The sequence below is a fragment of the Macaca fascicularis genome, chromosome 13 (genome assembly GCF_037993035.2).
Source record: "Macaca fascicularis isolate 582-1 chromosome 13, T2T-MFA8v1.1".
NCBI classification, from domain to species: domain Eukaryota; kingdom Metazoa; phylum Chordata; class Mammalia; order Primates; family Cercopithecidae; genus Macaca; species Macaca fascicularis.
The window spans coordinates 7,043,769-7,057,648 of NC_088387.1; the positions used below are offsets into that span (position 1 = coordinate 7,043,769).

At 42.5% G+C, this 13,880-nt stretch overlaps 1 protein-coding gene across 1 annotated transcript in view; it reads left to right on the forward strand.

Moving 5' to 3' along the window:
* The first annotated feature begins 12,738 nt into the window (after positions 1-12,738).
* The window catches only part of SLC9A2 (solute carrier family 9 member A2), a 92,266-nt gene continuing 91,124 nt past the window's right edge, over positions 12,739-13,880 (forward strand). The window contains exon 1 of the mRNA XM_005575174.4: positions 12,739-13,342. Coding sequence (XP_005575231.3) covers positions 13,054-13,342 — 289 coding nt within the window. The 5' untranslated portion in view covers positions 12,739-13,053. The remainder of the gene's footprint in view (positions 13,343-13,880) is intronic.

Here is a 13,880-nt window from a genome sequence, read left to right on the forward strand (position 1 = left end):
GAGCATTATAATTATTATCATTATTTTTAATATAGGAAAATATATCCCATATTGGTTCGTTGGCCTGAGCTAATGGTTTTCTCTTCAAAACTACTAAAATACTTTTCATAAAGTTAAATGTATATTCCAGAAGAGCATGGAATATATTAAATGTGTATCAGAAAATATGCATTTACAATTAGTCTTAAGGAGTAAAACTTTCCTGATATTTGAAACATAATTTGTATGGAAGCCAAGTCAGGTATCTTTGCAAAGAGCATATCTGAATTACCTCAAATCTCTAAGCCCAGAATAAGCAAAATGTTCTCTACCTGGGACTGTGGTATAAATAGGATGTATGTACTATTTTCTAAACATCAAAAAATTGAAAATGTAAATAGTAGATTTGCTGAATTAGAAGTAATGTATAGAATTGTTCTGCATTAATTTCCACTTTTTCTTTCAAAAGATAACATATAGAACAGGTGAGAGTGTAGAAAATGTCTTTGTCCTGGTTTCCTGTGATCCTGATTTCGTATTTATCAGGTTCATCCATTTTGTATATCCCATTGCCAGAATATATTTGAGATCTAATTTTAATATATTCATGATGTAAAATTAAAGGGTATAACTCATCTGGAAACATTTAATGAGGACCTGCCATGCCAGAGGGACAGTCCTGGTCACTGAGAATGACAATGCGCAGCCCTGGAAATCAGGCAGCCGACATGGAGTTGATTGCAATTGAAGTTTCATTCTAGAAAGATGGGGGAGGTTACATTTTGAATGAAAAATGTCTCATTTTGTGAAGGAAGCTTTGCAATTACTCTGTGGTAAATGGTAACATAAGCAAGAGTGAAGGCGTTGGTCCTCACCTGAACAGTTGTGTGTACTTGCCTTCATACTCTTCATTGAGGTTTTCACAAACATGGACTCTTTCCTTTTAATTCAGCCAACCGATTTTTTATATTTCAGCTTCCACATCACCCTTCCTAGGGATGGGAAGAGAGAGAGGGGAACCTTCCCACTGGGGTGTAAGTGGAGTGGCGCTCTGTTGAGCCAATGGCTCTGGGACCCACAGTGGCGTATTCAGAAGATTAAGACTGTGGTGACCCTGCCTGCATCGATGCTCAAATTCAGCCTTGCTCAAGTGGCTTCGCTCATTTGCCTAACTGTATATTTGGATCCTGGGCAAATTTCATAACACACCAAGAAGTACTGCTTTGGAAAATCCACTGTATGTGATGCAGAAAAATTATATTATTCTGCTTTTTATATGCAAAAAGAAAATGGAGATATTCTGGAAAAATCATCAATTGCTTGAAGAAGCCTGGTTCCCTAACTTCAGAAAGAAACCCCTGGGATTAACTGTCTTTGGTGTACAACACAGTCACTTCCATCTAAAGAGGAAGCCATGAATGAGACAAAGTTACAATTTGTGAGGAAGCTCCCAGCACTCCTGGGTAGAAAAAGACAGCTCTAAGCTAGCTCATACATATCCGGTGGTTCAAGTTCCTCTTCTGTATCTGAATACTTTTCACGAATGAGGAAAGCATGTATAAAAGATGAAAGGAGAGTTTAGGAAAAAGTGCCGAGAACACACATTTGACAGAATGGCAAAGAGAATGAAAAATAACACTTTGAGAATGAAGTAGGAAATGACCAGAAAGCCAATGGATGCCATTCACTGATGTTTTTCACTCATTCAAACACTGACTGAGCATTTGCCAGGTGCTACTCTTCTACCGAACCCCTTGACTCAGCCGTGGATCTTCTCTATAGGAGTTTGAGTATAGTGGGGAGGCACACATATAAACAGATGGGGACAGTTACTGGCACGTGTCATGAAGGAACACAGGGATGAGACTCAGGGATTATCTTGTAAGAAACAAATGGAGGGCCACATGAAGCCATCTCGGCAAGGAATTTTCTGCCTAGGGTATTCCTCAGAATTCCAGAATTGACAAAACTCTCTCTAAGCAATATCTGTGACCCAGAAGGATATCGGTTTTTAGCGCAAGATCAAGGTGTGTATTAGTCTGTTCTTGCACTGCTGTAAATACAGAGACTGGGTAATTCATATCCAGTACAAGAAGCACGGTGAAGCATCTGCTTCTGGGGAGGCCTCGGGGATCTTTTACTCATCGCAGAAGGCAACGTGGGAGCAGGCATCTTACATGGCAGAAGCAGGTGGATGAGAGGCGAGTTGCTACATACTTTTAAACAACCAGATCTCATGACGACTCACTCGCTCTGCAGTACTAAAGGGGGATGGTGCTAAACCATTCATGAAAATTACTGTCGCCCCCATGATCCAATCACCTCCCACCAGGACCCACCTCTCACACTGGGGACTAGAATTCGACATGAGATTTGAGTGGGGACACAGATCCAAACCATATCAGGGTGGTGTATCTTTTTTACCAAGTGAATTCTAGCTCAGATTAAGCACTGGAAATTATTTGGAAATACTTTACTGAATTCAGCACTTTATGATATTTAAATCTTGCGCTAAATTTTTATAGTTCTTTAAATGTATATGCTTAGATTAGGGGTGTTACTTTTTAATACAAATAGCATATTTTACTTAGGCATGGAAATTGGAAGGAATCCCAGACTGTGGCCCTGTGCAAAAACCACTTGTGAGCTACATCTTCAGTGGATAGACTTGAGCTTACAAAGTTAGTATCTTACAGGCTGTAGATTTGCTGCTAGAGTCAGAACTTTCTTCAGAGTTTGACTTGAGACTTGAGCTTCCATGTAAGTTTTATGGCAATCTATTAGAAAATTAACTTCAGTAGTTAATTATGAGTGTCTATTACAAGTCTAAAAAAATCAGTTGAAAGATTTGTTGAATAAATAAATCAATGGCTAACTTTTTGCAGCCTTTTTCTCAAAACCCAAAGTATACATTAAAAGAAACAAATTATATATATATATATTAAAACAGATATATATATTTCCGTTTAAAATATATTCAAAGTTCCAAGTTAAAACATTCTATTCTTGAACCCTCCTTTTCTTCCAGTTCATTCCTCCTAATACTCCGACTACATCATTACTTGCCTCCACCGAGCCAGCTGAAAGCCATCGATCCTAGCAGGGGATCTCTAACTCCTATCTCAACCGGGTCTGCTCTTCCTTCATACCTGGCATAAATTCCACGTTCCACCATATACCACTCCTTTGCAGAAGCACTCGCCCCTTCCTATATGCCTGATAAACCATAATGTAGGTTAAGTCTGATCTCTGCTCATTCCATGTTTACACCTGTGCAAGTGAATACAGGATGCAGAAAACACACAATTGAGCTAACTGGTCCCATTTTAAATTCATGGTTATTAACCTCAAGTGGGTCCTTAATTCTGTTAGGAGTCCAGAATTTATTTTCCTACATTTCCTCTTCTATTTTCTTTAATACACATTTTATATTTTCATCTTTCTCCTCAAAATTCCAATGTCTCTTTCTTCATCCTCACTGTTAATGGAATATTACAGCAATGACACCAGAAATTTACCAAGCTCTCCTTATCGCATCTGCTCACCACCTTGTACATGTACCCTCCCTTTGCCTGTTGCTGTGGCTAACTCACTCTCAACCAAGCCTAATCCCTCAACGAGCATCTAGATACCACCCCTGTCATCTTAATAGAACAATGCTTCAGAGATTTCCTTTTTTCTCTTCTAAGTCATCCACGTTTGTATTCTCATTGGTTCATTTTCACCATTATGCAAATATGCTGTTATTTCTCTAACTTTTAAACATTTTCTTTTTTTCCTTTGAGGCAAGGTCTTGCTTTATCACCCAGACTGGAGTGCAGTGGTGCAATCTCGACTCGCTGCAACCTTCGCCTCCCAGGTTTAAGCAATCCTCCTGCCTCAGCCTCCTGAGTAGCTGGGATCACAGGCACGTGCCAACGTGCCACCATGCCCGGCTAATTTTTGTATTTTTAGTAGAAATGAGGTTTTGTCATGTTGGCCATGCTGGTCTCAAATTCCTGACCTCAGGTGATCTACCTGCCTGGGCCTCCCAAAGTGCTGAGATTACAGCTGTGAGCCACCACGAAATTTTTTTCAAAGAATGAAAAAAATTTTCATTCTTTAGATGTGTGTTTCTCTCCAGCTAAAATTCTATTTGTTTCCTTCCCCATGCAGTACAATTCCTTGAACTAGATGTTGATCCTCACTATTTCCAACTTCTCTCCTGCATAGCTTTCTTGAATCCACTCCTGTCAGGATATTACATCTACCACTCCACAAAAGTTGTTCTTCTCAAGGTCCCCAAACTTCAGTGATTTTAAATCAAAGGCCATGTGTTAGCCCTCATCTTACTTAACCCATCAGTGGCATTTCATACTGTTTTTTACTCTCATCTATAGAATACTCTTTTTGTTTGGCTTCCTGGACATAGCACTCATACGAATTTCTTCTTATTTTCTTAATGTCTCAATCTCTTCACAAGTTCTTAATCAGCTCCTTGGCCTCCAAATGTGGGTATGCCATATGGTTCAATCATTGGGCTCTTGTTTTCTCTTCCTACACTCACTTCATAGGTGATCTCAGTGCTAGCTATGGAACAGATGGCCACGTAGCTGCTAAAGACCAGTACTTCCCTTCCTTCGTGTAGAATGGTTGCTTGGGAAAAAAAAAAAAAACTGCTCAGTCAGAGACTATATTTCCAAGTTCTTCTCACATCTAACTGTGACCACTAGTCTACTTCTTGTCAATGGTGTATGAACAGAAATGATCTGTACTCCCCAAACTTTCTTATGTGCATCATTTCTTTGTCCTCCATACCAGCAGAGTGAAGATGCCAATTGGCAAGCCTCTGTTAGCCTAGATTCCTGAATGACTTTGTGGAGCAGAACCCCTCCTACAAACCAACTCCTTTTCGCTATTGTGAATTGGACTTTAACTGAGTGAGAGATTTCTATTCATTTCAGTCACTAGGGCTTGGGACTTGAATTTCAGCTCCATCATTTAGGGGCTAAGTTTCTCTGTAATAGCACAGTATTTTCATAACTGTTAATAATACACCAATTGATTGGTTGATGATATATCCATTCTGATCCCCTAAACTCCAAACCTGAATATTCAACTGCCTTTGACATTTCCACTTAGAGGTCTGACAGATACCTTAAATTTACCATCTCCAGAATTCCTGACAAATATCTCCTTCACCTACCTCTTCTACAACCTTCCCTGTCTCTGTTAAAAGCAACTCCATTCTTCCAGTCCTCAGAGCAAAACGGCCTACGGTTAACTTAAAAGGTTCCTCTCTTTCTCTCACCCTCCAAAGCTGATCTTTTAGTAATAATCTCAGACCTACCTTCAAATATATATTCAGAATTCAAACATCTCTAGAATCTGACCACTTCTTATAACTCCTACTGTCACCAAATTGAGTCGAACTAGCATCATCTCTTGCCTGGATTATTCTAGAAGCCTCTACCTTCATCTCTGCTTTTCCCCTTGCTCCCTTAAAATCTATTCTCAATGCAAGAACTGAAGAAACCCTGTTAAAATAAAAGTCAGATAATCTCACTTGATTCTGCCCAGACCTTCCAAAGATTTCCCATCTTAGTGTAAATAATGATGTTCTTGCCAGGGCATCCAGGACCGTATATGCTAAGGCCTCTGTTCCTTCCCTAATTCCCAAAACCTTTGATATTTATTTCTCTTGTTGCTTCTCACATTCTAAACACTCTTGTAGCTATGTATGCATGGAGTAGAAGACAGGAAAGAGATTTGTGTTTTAGTATCAGTTTTCTCACTCAGACTGAATAGCTTTTGATAAGCTTTTTTTACTTTTCTTTTTTTTTTTTTTTTTTGAGACGGAGTCTGGCTCTGTTGCCCAGGCTGGAGTGCAGTGGCACAATCTTGGCTCACTGCAAGCTCCGCCTCCTGGGTTCACACCATTCTCCTGCCTCAGCCTCCCAAGTAGCTGGGACTACAGGCGCCCGCCGCCATGCCCGGCTAATTTTTTGCATTTTTAGTAGAGACAGGGTTTCACCGTGTTAGCCAGGATGGTCTCGATCTCCTGACCTCGTCATCCACCCACTTCGGCCTCCCAAAGTGCTGGAATTATAGGCGTGAGCCACCATGCCCGGACTCTTTACTTTTCTTAGTCCTATATTTCTTATTTCCTAAACTAGGGTACATAATATTGACGACATAAAATTGTTGTTTACTAGTAAGTAGAAAAATACGAGAACCTCTAAATTCACGGTAACATCATAATTATCATCGCTATCATCATCATCACCACCACCACCACCACCATCATGATCACCATCCTCTCCATCACCATCATCACCATCTTTATTACCATAATTGTATCTACCATCATTATTCCGTAGCATAGTGTTTAAGAGTGTAACTTCTGGGGTCAAATTGCCTATATTCAAGTCTTGACTAGCTGTGTGGCCTTGGGCAAGTTATGTAATTTTTCTGTCTTTAGCTTCCTTATTTGTAAAATAGATACCCTAATGATATCTACAGTTTTAAGGTATTATAAATAATTAATGAGATGGTGGATACAGTGTTTGAAAAAGAGCCTGTCTCATTGTGTATACTCAGCAAATATTAGCCACTGCTAATATTGGGGCTCAAAAACTGATACCTCAAAATACAGTGCTTTGTACATGCTGAACCGAAGAAGAGGCCCCAAGTTCTCTCTGGTGTTCCTGTTCCCCACCATCTCCCCCTAAGTACAGGATAAAGTTGTTCTGTGAAGTTCCCTTATCTGCCTAAAGTCTGGACTTACCAAAGGAAAAAAAAATTACCTCTAGTTCCTTCTTTGAGTTTTCATTAACTGAACTTATCTTGCAGGAAGAGACTGAAGTCTGTCAACATACCTGGACAGACTTTTGTTACAAACCATTTTCTGCTCTATGGGCTCAACAGACGTTGCCCCAGAACATTGCATGCTCTTCAAGCCCATTTAATTCCTGTAAACATAATTTACTATCCCCCTAAAATCATCCACACTTCCCTATCTCCATTTCCCCTAAGAAATAGAGTATAATAGCATCGGTACCCCATTGGGATATTGGCCAGCCACTCTGATTCTCCCCATGCTCATGGCAGTAATAAATTTGTAAAACCTCTTCTCTTATTAATCTGCCTTATTATGAGTTGGTTTTTCTGCAAAACTGCTGAGGGTAAAGAGAAACTTACCTTAGCCCCAACAGTATTACTATATTTCTTCTGTCATGTTCTATAGTTCTTCAGGGCAAGATTTATGTGATCCATCTCTGTATCCCCTACATGAATGAATGCTTTGCACATAGTTGATTTTCAAAAAGCCAAAAAATACTTAATTTTTGGTTGTAGAAATAAAGAAATGAATGGATGGATGGATAGATGGATAAAAAACATAAGTAAACATAGGTAAGGCATAACGTAATACCCACTAAGTTTTAGGCTGATGTTGTCCCTTTTAGATATTTTAAAGCTTTAAGGCTGATAACAGAACAAGATGAGCTCAGGGACTGCAGGGAGCATGGAGCTTCAGAGGTATACTCACTAGATTTCTTCCCCATAGAGAAATTACTAAGAAACCACAGAAACAGTCCTCTGTGAACAATCTGGACCTCATTCAGATTGGAAGCAGCTGATGAGATTTTCTGAGGTAAACTCTCGTTAGTTAAGATCTAAACAAACGTGTTTTTTAGAGTGAACTTTGGATAAATGGAAACTCGAAAAGCTTTGGGAAATTACTAAAGATCATAGAGCAGTGGAAAGTGGAGAACGGTGCTTCAGTGAAGACTGGCATTTTTTGAAGATAGGCATTTTTGACTCTGCTTTCTCTATTTCCAAGATTGGAAATGGTCAGATTTCTATTTCCAGTATTTTAGCAGTTACGTATGTTCTGGAATAGTAAACAAAATGTACATTTGCAAAGGTACTCCTTGTTTTCCACTTCTGTTTCTAGAAACATCTTTGCCATGATCCCTTGAAGCATTCTCATTTATTGGGTCCCCAAAGGTACAAAGAGGCTTAGTTGCAGGTACCTAGCAACTATATATACTCTACAAATATTTGTTGAATTGATGAGTGAGTGGCCTTATATGTAACAACAGGATTCTATTTAGAAGTTCCTATGGGAACTGTAAAAGTCATTTACTATCCCTCTAAAATCATCCATATTTCCGTATCTGTCTTCCCCCTAAGAAGCAGGGTATATAAGCATCAGTAACCAAGACAGACTTTAGTTTTTCTCCCTGCAAGGTAAGTTCAGTTTTTGCTTTCTGACTGCCTTGCATGTCAGAGTTCAGATGATACATGACAAAGTTGAAAGGACAGGGAGTCTCTCTTCCCACATGCAACATCACAGTATCTGGAGCAGGATGAGCCAGGATGTAGGCGTGTGTCCATTCTGCACAGATGTTTTAAATTCATATCTTAAATTTTTAAAACTTTTTATAAAGAAACATAAAATTACTTGTCCCAAGTCCCTTATTTTATGGAGGAAAACCAAAGCACTGAAAAATTTGGTGGTTGGATATCTGAAACTCTCTTAGCTTAAATATTTGAGGAGAATTCAATATTAAAAGTACCATTGTTAGCTGGGTGTGGTGGTGTGCCTGTAGTCCCAACTACTTAGGAGGCTGAGAAGGGAGGATCACTTGAGTCCAGGAGTTATTAGGAGTTTGAGGCCAGCCTGGGCAACACAGTGAGACTCCATCTCTACAAAACTAAACAACAAAAAAGTACCACTATTATTTATAAGCTTGAATTTGCAGAAAGTACCTTTTCATAAAGCAAAACATTTCTCTGCTGAAACAAATATATGTGGCCAAAAAGAAAGAGAGAAAAACATTAATTCTGTGGGCATCAGTAAAATGTTCACACCGCTGCATGACTGCTCTCTGGGAAGAAGTCCTTAGATTTTTGCTGAGAAGTAAGTCTCTTAAAAAAAGACAGTAGTTTAAACATTGAGAACTTTCAAATATAATAATAAAATAACCAAATCAACAATATTATGAGTGTCAACTTTTTATAGGCAAAGATTCTCAATTGATCTATTACCCAACTAATGGCTAGAGGTTGCACAATGTAGAATTTAAAGAAAGGGGAATATAAAATATGAATATTATAAAAATGTGCAAAGAATAGCGTGACATATTAGTATCTATTATTAGTAACTATTGCGATTGTTACACTGGTATCTGAGGATGGAGCCGTTCCCTGGTCTCTGTCTCTTGATTGAACATACATTGCTTCCGCATACTAGCTTCTAAGGGAGGTGCTAACCTCTGGCGCCGCACTGTGGTCCAGAAGAGCTACTGCCACTAATGAGCTGTTTCCTTCCTCTCTGTCAGCCTCCACTCTACATCTGAAAAAGACGGATAGCACATTAAGCCTTTTGGAGCTGTGAAGAATATGTTTGCTGGCATGCAGAGACCTCTGCCTGCTCCTTCATACAGAAGTTCCTGAGGTCTCAACATTCAACAACTCTTCAGTAAGCTCTAAGCTCTGTACGGCAAGAGACACAAAGTTAAACCTCAGTTCCTCCTGAAGTTTCCAGTGCAGGAGCAGGAGATTTAAGATCAGTCCTGGGTTAGGTCAGGATCCTAATCTCCTCTGCATAGCTCGTGTTTTTATATTTTAAGGTGCGTGTCCTCTTAAGCTAACTCTGTTTTATTTTACTAATTTCTTTCCCTTGGACCAGAAAGTATTCCAAAATTCTTTGTGATTCCTAGTGATGCCAGATCTAGTGTCTTGCTTGATGGCTGTATAATTCAGGAGTTATTCCTACTAAAGTACTCCATTAAATACAGTAATATTCTAACAGACCACTCTAGAGCAAAGTACAGACAAAAAAAAAGTACGTGTTTGCCTTAGAAGATTCATACATTCCTAGTAAATATTTCCATGCTATGTGAAAGTCAATCTCAAATCAAGTAACTATAATTTCTAAAAATATTTAGAAATTTTGTAATGTGATTAAATTCATATATCATTTGGATAGATGGGAGAAAAAAGACATGAGAGATCCCACAATGTGAACCAGGGATCACTGGAGGAAAACATTTCATGTGAAACTAGGAGAATTCATGTCCATCCTGCAACTGACCTAACTGTGAGAAAGGCCTGCAGTTCAGATCCCTAATGTGTGGGAGCTGTTCATTTCATCGTCATTTCATACATTTATTCGTCCAACACATATTTAGCAGGTACTCACTGTCTCCAGGCACTATGCTAGGAGCTAAAGATAAAAGAATGAGTCAAACAGACCAATACCTTCACAGAGATTTTCAGTAGGAGAAAAGCAAAATGATTAAGTGCTGAAAAGTTATGGGAAATCAAAGGGCATAAAAGAGGACCCCCAATTAGTCCAGAAATTCAGCTACCAGGTAAGATGTCTAAAGGTCACGAAGAAACCACTAAAGGGTTTTAAATGTGTACCCACGTTTCGCTTCTTGCTTCAGTCATTCTATGGGTTGGTGTTACCACTTTCACGGCTGAGCTCCTAGTCAGAGGGCATTTTGAAGAAAGAGCCAGGCCAAGTCGCTCTCGGCATAGGGACATAATTTAACTCTTTTAAGATTTGCTTTAAGGGAAAGATGAAAAGTGTCTTTTTAAAACTAATTTATTTACTTACAAGAATAAATAAAAGGACTTTTTTTTTTTTCCAAATGTAAAAAAGAAAAGTGGATAGCCTTTGACTTCAGTAGCATAGATGTGTAAAGTTAAATTGATACCACATAGGGTCTATGGGCAGTGAGGGCCCAGAAACAGATCTGTCATTCATTTACTGGTTCATGATGCACAATCATTCTTAAAAGTGTTGTGTGACAAACTCCTAGAAATTATTGTCTAAATGTGCCCTCTCCCTATTACTATGTCACTAAGTGTGTAGACCTGCCTGATTCACTTACTAAAACTGTATCCTGCGATAACTTTTTGGAACAATCCCTGAAATATTCTCCACTGCTTATTTTGCAGTAGCTGAGAATATAGCCTGCTGTTTATGGGCAACTAGTCATGGGGTAAAGGGTGAGATGAAACCAGTGTTAGCCTGGGTAGGCCTGGGCGTGAATTCCTTCTAGATACTTACTTAATGTGTGAACTTGATTAAGTCTATTTGTTTATTTTAAAACATTTTTACACTATATTTCTTCACTTATAAAATGGGTAAAAAATATCTGCCTCTTTGGATTTTTATGATTAACAGAAAAATGCAAGTAAAGTGCCTTGTATTGAGCTTCCCATGTAGAGATAGGTACTCAAAAATTTTAAAAAGCTCTTATTTGCTGCCTTTTCACGGGGGTATGTTAGGCACATACCTTTAATAAAAGTTTCCAGTGAAAGGAGAAGGGGAGGCTGAGTTTGGGATGCGCAGTGATTCTTTTTAAGATAATATCTTTAGTTTCAATTCTGTAGCACTTTTGAAAAACTGGTGCTTTGTGAAACAGCAAATGAAGTAGTGCTCTGTAACATCTCTCAGAATTCTTCTCTCTTTTTAGCCTGGACCCATTACTTTGAAGGTCCAAAGAGGACTGTTCCTTATTTTCTTCTATGCAGGTGGAGGATTTTTTTTTCTTGTACCCTCTGCTGACATCTCATTGATTTTCTATGTTAAAACTTAGAAGAAAAAAAAACTGCTTTGAAGGTCGAACTGCCTGGTGTTTGTTTAATAGTAGAAGCCACGTGTTTTGACACATCAAAGATTAAGAAAAGAGGAGGATTTTTATTTCATAACTATCAAAGGGAAAACTTTGAGTTAATTGAATGGCAACTAGTCCCCTTTGTGCTCATTTCAGTTTCTGGCGATAAAGATGCTCGAACAGTGAGATCGCAACCAGTGAAGAAGGCTGCGCTCTGAAGGACAGGAAAGGTTGGCTCTGCATGAGAAAGCCCTTTCAGATCCTGAAGGAGAATCGCGCTTCCTTTCTTTTCCTAACCACAGCCTGTCCTGTAATTAGGGGAGCAAGTCAATCTCAGCGAGGCAAATCACTGGTTTTCCATGAAATAATTATATTTCTTATGCTCTTGGACATGTACACCTCTAAGCCTAAAAGCGGAGAAAGATGTTTTGGTTTTACGTGAGCTGGGGGAGGGAGAAGAAAAGTGGCAGCGACAGTGTAGCAAATGGGTGAAAGCAGCACAGTGTGGCAGAGGAGAGAACAGGATTCCGACTCCGTGGGGGCGTGGGAACACTGAGTTCCGCACAGGGAGCTCCCCTGCGCAGAGCACCTTGTGCGCGAGTTGATAAACTCTCGCAAAGGAAACAAAATTTGGCTTTCCTAAACTTTCTGTATGTTCAGAGAACCCCATGCCTTGTCTTGGCCTCCGCAGCGCCCGACTGGGGTGACAGCACCCCTCCTCCACCGGCCCGGGCTTCTCCTCCGGACCGCGAGCCTGTGGCGGCTCCCCGCGCGCCCAGCGCACCGGGTGTCCCCTTGCAGGAGCCTGCGCGGGCGGGGGAGGAGGGAAGGGCGCGACGCGTGGGTCGCGCCGGTCCCTTCACTGGATGGACGTCCGACGCTGCCTCCGGGGCGGAGACAGCTCCGGCCACCATGCGCCCGGTGGGGCGATTCCACCCACAGTTCGCCGGCTCTGGGGGTGGCGGGTCTTGGCGCGTGGTGCCTGCGCCAAGGGAGGGCAGCCATCGCCCCCGCGGTCACTGGGGCCCTGCGTACCCCGCGGGCTCGAGCAGGTGCGCGGTGTGCCGGCCGGGTCCCCTTGTCCTCCTGCCCCGCGGCTTGGGCGCTGCGCCCGCCCCGCCCCCGCCCGCGGGCCGCCCTGGGCAGGGCCTGCAGCTGCGGCTGGGGAGCAGCTCACGGGCATGGGCCGGCGGCCGGCGGCGGAGGGCGGCTGAGGGCTGCTGAGGGTCCGCGCAGTGGCCTCTTGTCGCCCTGCACGTGCCTAGCCAGGCAGTGCGCCTGCTCACAGCGAGGACCTAGCCCTCTGGTTGCAGAGACCCGGTCCCGCAGCAGCGGCGGGTGGCTCTCGCTGCCCTGCTCTGCACGGGGCAGGGCGGAGCGGGCTGCGCAGCCCGGGCGCGATGCGTTGAGCGCTCGGAGGGCCAACCGCCGCGCCTCTCGGCGGCAACCGGCGGCACCCATGGAACCACTGGGCAACTGGAGGAGCCTGCGGGCGCCACCGCCTTCGATGCTGTTGCTGCTGCTCCTGCAGGTGGCGGGGCCCGTGGGCGCCCTGGCGGAGACCTTGCTGAACGCGCCGAGAGCCATGGGCACCAGCTCCAGCCCGCCCAGCCCTGCGAGCGTGGTGGCTCCCGGAACGACGCTGTTCGAGGAGAGCCGGCTGCCTGTGTTTACCCTGGATTACCCCCACGTGCAGATCCCCTTCGAGATCACTCTGTGGATCCTGCTGGCCTCCCTGGCCAAGATTGGTGAGCGAGCTAGACTCGTGGGGAATGGGAGGGGGCGATCTCGGGGGGACACCTGGAGGGTGACTGGGTCAGCCAGCTGACCTCTGGTCACTCAAGATAGTGACCGCCTCATCTTGAGTCAGGGCAGGGGCCACAGATGGAGCAGCTTCTTCTGGTTGAAAAGGACTCTAGGAAGAGCAGTTTCCCGTTTTGGTTCTTAAGTGAACGTTGGCTTTGAAATGGCCCCAAAGTGTGAGTTCTACAAACTTAGCGATTGCTGCTCACTTCTGCCGCACGGAACGCCAAGTTTGTCAGCCCTCTGCTTAAGTTGAGTGAGACCTGTTTATTGAAGTGTACCAGTCTCACCTGCAGGGAGAGAGGTGCAGATGAAACCCGGAGCTATTCATAATGTGGTTAAAACCCTGGATGCTACAGGAGAGAGGCGCCTTGGCAGTCACACAGTCCCTGCTGTGCGCCTGACTAATGAGTTGCATGGAAGGGGACCAGGGACACCTGAGTGCTTGCAGCTGCAATAGAAACGCCCTGTCTCCTCCCTCTA